Consider the following 13,847-nt stretch of genomic DNA (forward strand, 5'->3'; position numbering starts at 1 on the left):
ATAGCTGGGATCACAGGTGCCCACCACCACACCTGGCTAATTTTTATATATATATATTTTTTCACTTTTATCCTCAAGTTTATTCCTGTGGTAAAACTAAAATAATTTAATATTTGAGAGATCAACAGAAACAAGAGAATAATAATAATATTAATTATTGCTAATATGTGTTGAGTGTTTACATATAGTGTTACATATAGTATTCTAAGCATAATACTATGATGCAAATATTCTTTTTTTTTTTTTAATTATACTTTAAGTTCTAGGGTACATGTGCATAACGTGCAGGTTTGTTACATATGTATACTTGTGCCATGTTGGTGTGCTGCAACCATCAACTCGTCAGCACCCATCAATTCATCATTTACATCAGGTATAAGTCCCAATGCAATCCCTCCCCCCTAATTTTTATATTTTTAGTAAAGACAGGGTTTCGCCATGTTGGCCAGGCTGTTCTCCAAATCCTGGCTTCAGGTGATCCACCCACCTCGTCCTCCTAAAGTGCTGGGATTAGAGGTGTGAGTCACCATGCCCAGCCGACAATTACAATTTTTGTTTTCAATGTATCTCATTGCTATTTCTTCTTTCACCCACTTGGTCTCGTTTTGCAGTGTTCTGTTCTTGTTTCACGGACACCATTTCTTCTTTTTCTCTGAGGATCGTAATTTAATCCCAGTTACAGTTCTTCTATATTCTGTATTTGTGGTTAACTGTATTTCAGGCAAACATAAGTTTTTCTGTTGTAATTGAGTGTCTTTATTTCATGGAGATTGGAATCCCTCAAATGGTGCTTAAGAATGAAAGGCCGGGTGCAGTGGCTCACATCTGTAATCCCAGTACTTTGGGAGGTTGAAGCACCCAGGTCTCTTGAGGCCCGGAGTTTGAAACCAGTCAGGGCAACATAGCAAAAGTCTGTCTCTACAAAAACAAAAACAAAAATTAGCCGGGTTTGGTGGTGCATGCTTGTAGTCCCAGCTACTTGAGAGGCTGAGGTGGGAGGATTATTTGAGCCTGGGAGGTGGAGGCTGCAGTGAGCCAAGATCACAGCACTGCGCTCCAGCCTGAGTGACAGAGTGAGACCCCATCTTAAAAAAAAGAAATTGAAAATTTAAAAATGTCACTAAATTCTTGATGTGATCTCATATTTGCTATTCACGTTCTCTTGGTGGGGGACATTAACACCTTGTGTTCTTGGATTCTCTGTCCCCTTTCAAGGGACCAAAGACCTCCTGGTCTCATTGATCCTTTGTGGTTGCCCAAATCCCTTTTCTACCTCAACCAACCCAGGTCCTCTTGAGAAAGCTTTCTCTTTTGTCTTGAGCTTCCACACACGGGCTGGGCTGCCGCTTCCCTCTGTCAGCCTCTCGTGATTTTTCATGGCTTCAGTCCACCACCAGGATCTCCCCTGCCTAATTTTTTAGCATGGTTGTGGATTCCTGTCTTTTTTGTGCGTACCTTTGCTCTTGTTTCTAAGGGCTGGTGGGTGAGGAAAAGATAGGGAGAGACTGCTACACGTGCTTAGATTCCCATATTGAAACCAGAAGCTGGAGAAAATGCTAGGAACTAATAAGAGAGGGCTCGTCTTTAAGAATGTAAGAGTCGGCCGGGCCCGGTGGCTCACCTGTAATCCCAGCACTTTGGGGGGCCAAGGTGGGCAGATCACTTGAGGTCAGGAGTTCAAGACCATCCTGGCCAACATGGTGAAACCCCGTCTCTACTAAAAATACAAAAAATCAGCCGGGCGTGGTGGCAGGTGCCTGTAATCCCAGCTACTTGGGAGGCTGAGGCAGGAGAATCACTTGAACCTGGGAGGCGGAGGTTGCAGTGAGCTGAGATCGCGCCACTGCACTCCAGCCTGGGCGACAGAGCAAAACTCTGTCTCAGAAACAAAAACAAAAAACACACACAGAATGTGAAAGTCAGGGTGAGCTGGATATGGGAAGGTAAAAAATGGTGAGGCCAGATGAGTGAGAGCAGATGAAGCAATGCTGCAGCTACCAGTGAGATATCTGGAGGCACCCGCATGGCAGTCATACTGTCAGCCTAAGCAAGTGGTGACATTATCAAAGATCTACTGGGTTAAGAAGAGGAGGGGATGTTACTTATTTGGGTCATGTTTTAGCCTTCCAGATGTAGGACTGAAAGACATCTTGGAGATCCTATAGTCCAACTGTCTTGGGTTGTTGTTGTTGTTTTCTTCCTCCACAGAAGAGGAAAACAGGTTCTGAGATGTGAATGATCAGCCCACAAGGGCTCTGTGAGCTCGGGTGGACAGAGGTCCTGGCAGTCCCAGCTCAGAGCTCCTTCTTGGGCCTCGCAGCCCTGGCATTTGGACTGGCTGCTGCCGACCCATCCTGAGGGCGTGTTTTGGTTTCTTAGGGCGACTCAGGAGGACCCCTGGTCTGCGAGGAGCCCCCTGGCCGGTTCTTTCTGGCCGGCATCGTGAGCTGGGGAATTGGCTGTGCAGAAGCCCGGCGTCCGGGGGTCTATGCCCGAGTCACCAAGCTACGTGACTGGATCCTGGAGGCCACCAGCAGAGCCAGCGTGCCTCCGGCCCCCACGGTGGCTCCTGCCCCCGCCGCCCTCAGCACGGCCTGGCCCACCGGTCCTGAGAGCCCTGTGGTCAACACCCCCACCAAATCCACACAGGCCCCCAGCACTGTGCCTCTTGACTGGGTCACCGTTCCTAAGCTACAAGGTATTTTCGGGGCAGAAAGGTAGAAGATGATGTACGCGCCTATCTTGATTTAGGGAGAATTGATATCGTCATAGTATTTTCATAATTTTGGGTCTTCCTGTTCGAGGAAAGGTCACATGTATCCATTTATTCCCATCTTCTGTTGCGTGTACCCTCACGGTATCTGTCTGTCCATAGGTCTTGCCCATGTCTTGCTAAGTATGGCGATCTATCAATGGAATACTTTTTTTTTTTTTTTTTTTTTTTTTTGAGACAGAGTCTCGCTCTGTCACCCAGGCTGGAGTGCAGTGGCATGATCTTGGCTCATTGCAACCTCCGCCTCCTGGGTTCAAGCGATTCTCCTGCCTCAGCCTCCCGAGTAGCTGGGATTATAGGCGTCTGCCACCACACCCAGCTAATTTTTGTATTTTTAGTAGAGACGGGGTTTCCTCATGTCGGTCAGGCTGGTCTCGAAGTCCTGACTTCACGATCCGCCCACCTCAGCCTCCCAAAATGCTGGGATGACAGGCATGAGCCACCTCGCCCGGCCTGGAATACTTCCTATTGTATTTTCAAATAGCTTGTACCCAGACAACTTGTAGGATTGGCCAGGCGCGGTGGCTCATGCCTGTCATTGCAGCACTTTGGGAGGCTGAGGCGGGAGGATCGCTTGAGGTCAGGAGTTCAAGACCAGCCTGGCCAACATGGCGAAACCCTACTAATTTTTAGTCTCTACTAAAAATTAGCTGGGCGTGGTGGAGGGCACCTGTAATCCCATCTACTCGGTAGGCTGAGGCAGGAGAATCGCTTGAACCCAGGAAGTGGAGGTTGCAGTGAGCTGACATGGCGCCACTGCACTCCAGCCCGGGTGATAAGAGCAGAACTCCATCTCAAAAAAAAAAAAAAAAAAAAGAAAAAGAAAAGAAAAAACTTGTAGGACTATATCTGTTTCCAAAACCTGTTAGTTGCTTTCATATATATATATATATATATGTGTGTATATATATATATATATATATATATTTTTTTTTTTTTATGAGACAGAGTTTCACTCTTGTCGCCCAGGCTGGAGTGCAGTGGTGCGATCTTGGCTCACTGCAACCTCCACCTCCCGGTTCAAGTGATTCTCCTGCCTCAGCCCCCTGAATAGCTGGGATTACAGGCGTGCATCACTATGCTTGGCTAATTTTTGTATTTTTAGTAGAGTCAGGGTTTTGCCATGTTAGCCAGGCCGGTCTCGAATTCCTGACCTCAGGTGATCTGCCCGCCTTGGCCTCCCAAAGTGCTGGGATTACAGGTGTGAGCCACCGCGCCCGGCCATGCTTCATTTCAGTTCACCTACACCCCATACTGTGTTCCGAAACCACATAGCAATCGTACCCCTTCCTTTTCTGAGCCGCCCCATGGGTCTCCTGGAGTGCAGCCCTGTCTTTGCAAGGAGCCCATAAACCTGGCTCTGTGGGCTGCGGGTCTGTGGCGGGGGGTCCTCAGGCTGACTGGGCTGCTGCTGTTGCTTTGTTAACTTCCGTCCCCCAAGCTAGGCCACGAACTTGCTGCAAGACCTTGGGCAAACTACGGACCCCTCGAAGCCTCCACGGCTTCATCTGTGGAATGGGAGGGATTGCGGCACCTTTAGGGCCTGGCTGCAGTTGGTGTCCTGGGACCCTACCCACCCCCATGCTCCCATCCGAGCAGGCCAAGATCCCCAGACCTGGTCTTGTGTCCCCCTTCCAGAATGTGGGGCCAGGCCTGCAATGGAGAAGCCCACCCGGGTCGTGGGCGGGTTCGGAGCTGCCTCCGGGGAGGTGCCCTGGCAGGTCAGCCTGAAGGAAGGGTCCCGGCACTTCTGTGGAGCGACTGTGGTGGGGGACCGCTGGCTGCTGTCTGCCGCCCACTGCTTCAACCAGTAAGGCCCGCCTCCTCCAGGAAGGCTGCCCGGTTTCCCCTCCTCACCAGCCCCTCCCTGTCAGAAACCATCCTGCTGGGGCTGCCTCATGGTGCCCCCCCTACCCCTCGCCCCACCCCGGGGAGCAGCCCTTCCTCTCCTGAGGGCAGCTGACAGGAGGGAGCCGGTGCCAAGGCTTCTGAGGACAAACAAAAGGGGAGGGGGAGAGGGTTCCTTCCCCATTGCTTGCTACCCAGGCCGCATTTATCTTGGAGATTCCCAGGCACGGTGGCCCACATCTGTGGTCCCAGCTACTCAGGAGGGTGAGGTAGGAGAATTGCTTGAGCCCAGGAGGTCGAGGCTGCAGTGAGCCTGATGGTGCCACCACACTCCATCTGGGGCAGCAGAGCGAGACCCTGTCTCAACAAAAAAAGAGAGAGACTCATAAAGCTGTAGGGGGTTGGGAGGGCTTTGGCACAGGTGTAGAAAATGAAGCTGAGGATCCCCTGACTTGCCCAAGGTCCCCCAACTCGGGATTCTTTTCAGGAGGAGCCCGGCAGCCCCTCTTCCCCTGGTCCTCCCTGGAGCCGAGGGTCAGAGGAATGGTCCTGGGGCTCAGGCAGCCCCGTGCAGCTTCCTGGGGGGGGTGCATCAGCCCTGTCCGTCCCCCAAGAAGGCGGGCATGTGCTGGAGGGCGGGCACGTCTGAGGGCCCTGTCTCCACAGCACAAAGGTGGAGCAGGTTCGGGCCCACCTGGGCACTGCGTCCCTCCTGGGCCTGGGCGGGAGCCCGGTGAAGATCGGGCTGCGGCGGGTGGTGCTACACCCCCTCTACAACCCTGGCATCCTGGACTTCGACCTGGCTGTCCTGGAGCTGGCCAGCCCCCTGGCCTTCAACAAATACATCCAGCCTGTCTGCCTGCCCCTGGCCATCCAGAAGTTCCCTGTGGGCCGGAAGTGCATGATCTCCGGATGGGGAAATATGCAGGAAGGAAATGGTGAGTGCTGCCCCGATCGAGGGGAATGGTGGATTTATTCTCCAGGGCCTGGCCTGGGGAGGACCAGGATGGGCATCTCTTACCTGGACCTTAAACCAATTCCACGGCACAGGGACCTCTGTGGCTGATCCGTTTGTCTTTAGTCCCACTGCCTACACACCACTCACCTCCCCATTCCATCTGGGGGCAAAATCTGGCTGTTGCCTGTTTGTATAAATAAAGTTTTATTGGAACAAGGGCCACGTTCTCACATCAACAGACTGTCTATGGCTGCTTTCCTGCAATAGCAGCAGAGGTAAATACTTGTGACAGAGGCTGGGCGCGGTGGCTCACGCCTGTAATCCCAGCACTTTGGGAGGCTGAGGCGGGTGGATCACGAGGTCAGGAGATCGAGACCACGGTGAAACCCCGTCTCTACTAAAAATACAAAAAAAAAAATTAGCCGGGCATGGTGGCGGGTGCCTGTAGTCCCAGCTACTCGGGAGGCTGAGGCAGGAGAATGGCATGAACCCGGGAGGCGGAGCTTGCAGTGAGCTGTGATTGCGCCACTGCACTGCAGCCTGGGCGACAGAGCGAGACTCTGTCTCAAAAAAAAAAAAAATACTTGTGACAGAGACTGGCCTTTAAAGCCAAAAATATTTAAATTCTCTGGCCATTTATAGAAAAATGTTTGCTGGCAGCCACATGCGGTGGCTCACACCTGTAATCCCAGCACTTGGGGAGGATTCAGCCAGTGGATCTCTTGCAGTCAGAAGTTTAAGACCAGCCTGGCCAACAGGGCGAAACCCCGTCTCTACTAAAAAAATACAAAAATTGGCTGGGTGCGGTGGCTCACGCCTATAATCCCAGCATTTTGGGAGGCCGAGATGGGCAGATCACTTGAGGCCAGGAGTTCGAGACCAGCCTGCCGAACATGGTGAAAGCCCATCCCTACTAAAAATACAAAAATTAGCCCGGTGTGGTGGCGCGCACCTGTAATCCCAGCTACTCGGGAGACTGAGGCAGGAGAATCACTTGAACCCGGGAGGCGGAGGTTGCGGTGAGCTGAGATCACGCCATTGCACTCCAGCCTGGGCAAAAAGAGTGAAACTCCGTCTCAAAAAAAAAAAAGCAAACGTCCCACCCCAACAGTTAATGCTTCCCTTGACCTCAGAATGGCCTCCTGCACATTACCCAGGTGCTAGGGCGGCAGCCCCATGGGGACAGTGGGGAGACGTTTGCGCTCTGAGCGAGGAATCCGAGGCCCACCTCCTCCTCACTCTGTGGCTTTGTGTGATTCCTGCAACTCTGTGAGCCCTGGTTTCTTCATCTGTGGGGTGGGGATGCTGCATCTCGGCACTGTTATCGGACCCGAACTGGAGCTGCTCTGATGATCACTCTGCAAGTGGCCTTTCTGGGCTCTTTCCCTGGTAGCCACCAAGCCCGAGCTCCTGCAGAAGGCGTCCGTGGGCATCATAGACCAGAAGACCTGTAGCGTGCTCTACAACTTCTCCCTCACAGACCGCATGATCTGCGCTGGCTTCCTGGAAGGCAAAGTGGACTCCTGCCAGGTAAGCATTCCAAGGGGGAAACCGGGCAGTATTGAGATGAAATGCCCACACCCGTTCACCTGGCAGTTCTGTGTGTGCAGACCTAGATGTCTTCCCTCCCTTTCCTTCCCTCCCTTTCCTTCTCTCTCTTTCTCTCTTTCTGACGGAGTCTTGCTCTGTCACCCAGGCTGGAGAGCAGTGGCACGATCTTGGCTCACTGCAACCTCCGCCTCCCGGGTTCAAGCGATTCTCGTGCCTCAGCCTCCCGAGCAGCTGGGATTACAGGCATGTGCCACCATATTTTTGTATTTTTAGTAGAGACGGGGTTTTACCATGTTGGCCAGGATGGTCTCGATCTCCTGACCTCATGATCTGACTGCCTGGGCCTCCCAAAGTGCTGGGATTACAGGCGTGAGCCACTGTACCCAGCCTAGATTTCCTTTTTTTTTTTTTTGAGATGGAGTCTTGCTCTGTTGCCCAGGCTGGAGTATAGTGGCATGATCTTGGCTCACTGCAACCTCTGCCTCCTGGGTTCAAGTGATTCTCCTGCCTCAGCCTCTGGAGTAGCTGGGACTACAGGCATGTGCCTCCACGCCTGGCTAATTTTAGTATTTTTAGTAGAGACGGGGTTTCACCATGTTGGCCAGGCTAGTCTTGAACCCTTGACCTCAGGTAATCCGCCCGCCTTGGCCTCCCAAACTGCTAGGATTGCAGGACTGAGCCACTGGGCCCGGCCATAGCCACCATGCTCAGATTTCTGAAGGGCTCAACCGTGCACGCAAAGACAGAGGTTAATTTTCAGGCTGGGTGCAGTGGCTCATGCCTGTAATCCCAGTGCTTCAGGAGGCTGAGGTAGGATCAGTTGAGGCCAGGATTGCAAGACCAGCCTGGGTGACATAGTGAGATCCCGTCTCTACAAAAATAAAAAAAAAATTGTCGGGCCGGGCGCGGTGGCTCAAGCCTGTAATCCCAGCACTTTGGGAGGCCGAGACGGGCGGATCACAAGGTCAGGAGATCGAGACCATCCTGGCTAACACGGCGAAACCCCGTCTCTACTAAAAACACAAAAAATTAGCCGGGCGAGGTGGCGGCGCCTGTGGTCCCAGCTACTCGGGAGGCTGAGGCAGGAGAATGGCGGGAACCTGGGAGGCGGAGCTTGCAGTGAGCTGAGATCTGGCCACTGCACTCCAGCCTGGGCGACAGAGCGAGACTCCGTCTCAAAAAAAAAAAAAAAAAAAAAAAAAAATTGTCAGGCAGAGTAGCAGGTGCCTGTGGTCCCAGCTCCTTGGGCAGCTGAAATGGGAGGATCTCTTGAGCCCAGGTGTTCTAGGCTGCAGCAAACCGTGATCACACCACTGCACTCCATCCTGGGTGACACGGCAACATCATATCTCAAAAAAACAAAGACAGGCAGGTGCAGTGGCTCCTGCCTGTAATCCCAGCACTTTGGGAGGCCGAGGTAGACAGATCACCTGAGGTGTAGGCAGTTCAGGACTGGCCTGGCTAACATGGCGAAACTCCATCTCTACTAAAAAAATACAAAAATGAGCCAGGAAATGTGGCAGGTGCCTGTAATTCCAGCTGCTCAGGAGGCTGAGGCAGACAGAATTGCTTGAGCCCAGGAGGTGGAGGTCCCAGTGAGCAGAGATTGTGCTACTGCACTCTAGCCTGGGCAACAGAGCGAGGCTTCGCCTAAAAAAAAAAAAAAAGGCATCAGATTTCAAGAGTAATTCTCAAAGTTAGATGCCATTATTACTAAGCAATACAAAACACCAATGACAGTGTAAATGCCCATTCATAGGCAGTAGTTAAAAGAAAGGTGGTAAATAACCTGCAATGGAAACCTACCCAGCCCAAGTTCTCAAACCAGACTCCTGAGTTCAAATCCTGCTTCAATTGCTGTGTGACCCCAGGCAAGTGCCTCAACCTCTCTGGGCCTCTGATCCTCATACGTAAAGTGAGAAGCATAACAATGCCTATCTTCTAGGAGTGTTGTGAGATCACTGTCTTGCATAGTCTTTTCTTCCTATGTATTCATTATGTTATATTCTTTTTTCTTTTTTTGAGACGGAGTCTCGCTCTGTCGCCCATGCTGGAGTGCAGTGGCCGGATCTCGGCTCACTGCAAGCTCCACCTCCCGGGTTTACGCCATCCTCCTGCCTCAGCCTCCCGAGTAGCTGGGACTACAGGTGCCCGCCACCGCACCCGGCTAGTTTTTTGTATTTTTTTAGTACAGACGGGGTTTCACTGTGTTAGCCAGGATGGTCTCGATCTCCTGACCTTGTGATCCACCCGTCTCGGCCTCCCAAAGTGCTGGGATTACAGTCTTGAGCCACCGCGCCCGGCCTGTATTCTATTTTTTAATCATACTCTATATAATCATATTCTCTATTTAAAAATACTCTCTATATCAATGGGCAATTCATAATAGCTTTTTATCTTGAAAAGAATGGTGAGGCCAGGCCAGGTGGCTCACATCTGTAATCCCAGCACTTTGGGAGGCCGAGGCAGGCGGATCACCTGAGGTCAGGAGTTGGAGACCAGCCTGGCCAAGATGGTGAAACCCTGTCTCTACTAAAAATACAAAAATTAGCTGGGCGCGGTGGCTCATGCCTGTAGTTGCAGCTACTCGGGAGGCTGAGGCAGGAGAATTGCTTGAGCTCAGGAGGTGGAGGTTGCAGTGAGCCAAGATTGCGCCACTGCACTGCAGCCTGGGCAAGAGAGCAAGACTCTGTCTGAAAAGAAAAGAAATACGTCTGGCAGCTAATGATCAGGGGCCACCGCTAGGTGGTGGGACTATTCATGGCTGTTATTATTATTTTTAGAGTTTTTCTGCATTGTTTTACTGCCCCCAAACAAAAGCAAGAATGATGGAAACTCAGAGAGGGGAAGTGACTCACTGCAGGTCACACAGCCAGGCGTGCGGCTGCAGCCAGGTCTCCACACCCGCGCTGTGCCCTCTGCCCCCCCTGCCCTCGATGGGGCCCACCCACAGTGGGAACGCAGGAGGCTATGGCAGTGCCGGGAAGAGAGGGTCCCTGGGGGACCAAGCAGTGCTCTTTCCTTCCTTTCTAGGGTGACTCTGGGGGCCCCCTGGCCTGCGAGGAGGCCCCCGGCGTGTTTTATCTGGCAGGGATTGTGAGCTGGGGTATTGGCTGCGCTCAGGTTAAGAAGCCGGGCGTCTACACGCGCATCACCAGGCTAAAGGGCTGGATCCTGGAGATCATGTCTTCCCAGCCCCTTCCCGTGTCTCCCCCCTCGACCACAAGGACACTGGCCACCACCAGCCATCCCCCCAGGACGACAGCTGGCCTCACAGTCCCGGGGGCCACACCCAGCAGACCCACCCCTGGGGCCGCCAGCAGGGTGACGGGCCAACCTGCCAACTCAGCCTTATCTGCCATGAGCACCACTGCTAGGGGACAGATGCCATTTCCACATGCCCTGGAGGCCACCACGCACTCCCAGCTACCAGGTACCGGGAGAGACGCAGGGACCCCTGGGAGTGGAGGGTACCATGTTAATCAGCCCGGGCTGCCAAACAAGACAGAACATCCTCTCTGGCCGGGCGCAGTAGCTCACGCCTATAATCCCAGCAGTTTGGGAGGCCAAGGTGGGTGGATCGCCTGAGGTCAGGAGTTCCAGATCAGCCTGGCCAACGTAGTGAAACCCCATCTCTACCAAAAAAAAAAAAAAAAAAAAAAAAATTAGCTGGGCGTGGTGGTGGGCGCCTGTAATCCCAGCTACTCGGGAGGCTGAGGCAGAAGAATCGCTTGAACCCAGGAGGCAGAGGTTGCAGTGAGCCTAGATTGTGTCATTGCACTCCAGCCTGGGTGACAGAGCGAGACTCCCATCTCAATAATAATAATAAAACCAGGTGTGATGGTGCACGCCTGTGGTTCCAGCTACTGGGTAGGCTGAGACAGGAGAATTATTTGAGCTCAGGAAGCAGAGGCTGCAGTGTACCGAGATCACACCATTATACTCCAGCCTGGGTGACACAGCCTGTCTCTAAAAAAATAAAAATAAAATGAAAGCAGGGTCTTTGATGGTTCGCAGCAGCGCCAAGTCCTTGGGTGAGTGTTTCCTGTGAACCTGGCAGCTGCCCTCATGTGGGTCTGTCCCCGCAGCCTGGGGGCTGTCACTTTCTCAGTCTGAGCTGATTTTTCCTTTTTCAATAGCTATGGCCTTCCCAGGGCCCACCTCCTTGGGTCCAAAAGAGGTGGAGAAGCCCCGCCTTGAAATACAGGCGGGTTGTGTGTGGAGGCAGCTGTCGTTCCCAAGGACAGGGGCTGCGGCTGCTGTCAGATTCTCCAAGGCCACCTGGTCTTGGGTCAGGGCCAGATGGTGCCCCGGCTGGTGGGGAACTGGTACTTCTCCTTGCCAACCTTGGTATCTGCTGCGGGTGGCACAGGGGGAAGGGGGCACCCAGGGAAGCCAGCTGGGTGGTGACAGAGGGTGGGGAGGGGGGCTCGCCCCTGAGGACGAAAACGGACCTCTGGAGACAGCAGGTGGGTACGGGTCCCCTCCATGGGTGGTAACGGGGTCCCTGAAGCCCCCCGGCAACCACCCCATGTATTCTTTTCACAGCTGTGTTCTGAGGAAGGCCTTTGCACTTGGCACCGTCTGGGGAGGGCTCGGAGGCCATCAGGGATCCAGGCAGAGTGCCAAGGCAGGGCCGGGGCCTCTGGGTCAGGGCCCTGGTATGTGCAAAGGCCTTGGGGTGGGAGGGAACTCCTGGAGGACGGAGATGTGGGAGGCTGCCATGAGAGGGGCTTTCGGGGAGAAGGTGTCTTCCCAAAGCTGAAGTCACAGGACACAAATGCATTTCCAATGTTATTTGAGAAAAGCCCAAAGACCAAGCAGCAGGCCCAGCATCCTTTCCTGCCGAGTTTTCCTGGGGCAGGTCCGCCCTCGCATCCGAGGCTCCCAGGGGGATTCGCGGAGGGGCGGCGCCCTGGGGGGCTTCCTGGAGGAGGCGCCCTGGGTCCACCCGCCCATGCGCCTGGCTCCCCCCACAGACTGCGGCCTGGCGCCGGCGGCGCTCAGCAGGATTGTGGGCGGCAGCGCAGCGGGCCGCGGGGAGTGGCCGTGGCAGGTGAGCCTGTGGCTGCGGCGCCGGGAACACCGCTGTGGGGCCGTGCTGGTGGCAGAGAGGTGGCTGCTGTCGGCGGCGCACTGCTTCGACGTGTGAGTCCCAAACGCTCCAAATGCCCCTGCACGTGTCTGTAGCTCACCCGGAACCGAACTGTTGCCCGAAAACGCACGGTGACACCCTCTTTTGCCGGAGTGCCCTCCCCGACCCCCGCTCCCACTGCCCCAGGCTGCTCCTCCCACCCCCATCCCCACTCCCTGCAGCCCTCCCCTGCCCACCCCCCCCTCAGCCTGACCACCTGGGTTGTCCTACCCCGCGGTCCCCACCTAACCCGGGGGCTGCAGCCCCTCCCAGCTCCAGGCCAAGCCCACGGGGACATTGGGGTCACTTCTTTCCCCAGCCCTCGCCCCTGGCACTTAGCTCCAGCCCCCGCAAAGCCCGCCCAGTAGAAAGCTGTCCTCCCCAGGGCCCAAGCCCTGGCAGGAGAGGGGTACGGTATTCCAGAGGGGACACCCAGCTCCGGGCCCTGCGGGGCTCGAGGTCAGAAGGGGAGCGGGGGGCGGACCCTCACGTCCACCAGTATTTTCAGAGCGCTAATATTAGGTGGTGATGACTGCAATCCTTGGTGCTGCCTCGGTGCCTGGTGGGGGACACTGAGCCCATTCCCAGACTGGCAGCCAGAGACCAAGAGGCCAAGAACCCTGGTCGGCCCCTGGGGGACACCGCAGGGGCAGGGGCCGGGGGCGCGGGGGCTCTGGCCGACGCCTGTCCTCGCGCGCCCTCCAGCTACGGGGACCCCAAGCAGTGGGCAGCCTTCCTAGGCACGCCGTTCCTGAGCGGCGCGGAGGGGCAGCTGGAGCGCGTGGCGCGCATCTACAAGCACCCGTTCTACAATCTCTACACGCTCGACTACGACGTGGCGCTGCTGGAGCTGGCGGGGCCGGTGCGCCGCAGCCGCCTGGTGCGTCCCATCTGCCTGCCCGAGCCCGTGCCGCGACCCCCAGACGGTGCGCGCTGCGTCATCACCGGCTGGGGCTCGGTGCGCGAAGGAGGTAGGCGCGCCCGGGGCCGGGGTGGTGCGGGGTGCAGGGCAGCAGCCGGAAGGGGTCCCCACCCGCCCCATCTCGCTCGTCCGCAGGCTCCATGGCGCGGCAGCTGCAGAAGGCGGCCGTGCGCCTCCTCAGCGAGCAGACCTGCCGCCGCTTCTACCCGGTGCAGATCAGCAGCCGCATGCTGTGTGCCGGCTTCCCGCAGGGCGGCGTGGACAGCTGCTCGGTGAGCCTCGGCCCGGCCTGGGCGACCAGGGGCCCAGGTCCCGCCCAGCCGCCGGGGAGGGAGGGTTCCCGCTGCCACGAAGCCCACCGTCCGGGCGCCACGCTCCGGTGCAGACTTCTCCAGAGGATCAGGCAGGGGGCCTTTTTGGCTCTGGAGGAATTTCCACTCCACAACCGTTTATTGGGTACCCACCGCATCCCACCCCTGGGCCTCAACGGCAGAGCAGGCAGAGGCTGCAGCGGGAGGCCCCATTCCACTCCGGGACCACGTGGCGGGTGTCCATCAATGTCTGCCACCTTTGCATTGAGCCCATTTTCCAGATAGTGAAAATGCAGCTTCCAAGGGAAGCCACTCACTACGGTCACCCCTACGGGGGCCAATGACCCAAG

At 55.3% G+C, this 13,847-nt stretch overlaps 1 protein-coding gene and 1 long non-coding RNA gene across 14 annotated transcripts in view; one reads left to right on the forward strand and one right to left on the reverse strand.

The window, feature by feature from the left end:
- The window catches only part of TMPRSS9 (transmembrane serine protease 9), a 64,900-nt gene that overhangs the window by 50,660 nt on the left and 393 nt on the right, over positions 1-13,847 (forward strand). For all 13 annotated transcript variants that reach the window (XM_028839869.2, XM_015122425.3, XM_077978936.1 and 10 more), the window contains 8 exons: positions 2,380-2,698; positions 4,412-4,583; positions 5,288-5,559; positions 6,973-7,109; positions 10,164-10,563; positions 12,110-12,278; positions 12,970-13,235; positions 13,322-13,458. In XM_028839869.2, coding sequence (XP_028695702.2) covers positions 2,380-2,698; positions 4,412-4,583; positions 5,288-5,559; positions 6,973-7,109; positions 10,164-10,563; positions 12,110-12,278; positions 12,970-13,235; positions 13,322-13,458 — 1,872 coding nt within the window. The remainder of the gene's footprint in view (positions 1-2,379; positions 2,699-4,411; positions 4,584-5,287; positions 5,560-6,972; positions 7,110-10,163; positions 10,564-12,109; positions 12,279-12,969; positions 13,236-13,321; positions 13,459-13,847) is intronic.
- On the reverse strand, positions 7,529-12,179 carry LOC144336988 (uncharacterized). Its single transcript, XR_013409540.1, has 3 exons — positions 10,836-12,179; positions 9,508-9,716; positions 7,529-8,049 (listed from the first exon to the last, which is right to left on the reverse strand). It is a non-coding gene; the product is annotated as an uncharacterized LOC144336988 (long non-coding RNA).

The sequence above is a fragment of the Macaca mulatta genome, chromosome 19, assembly GCF_049350105.2.
Source record: "Macaca mulatta isolate MMU2019108-1 chromosome 19, T2T-MMU8v2.0, whole genome shotgun sequence".
Taxonomy (NCBI): Eukaryota; Metazoa; Chordata; class Mammalia; order Primates; family Cercopithecidae; genus Macaca; species Macaca mulatta.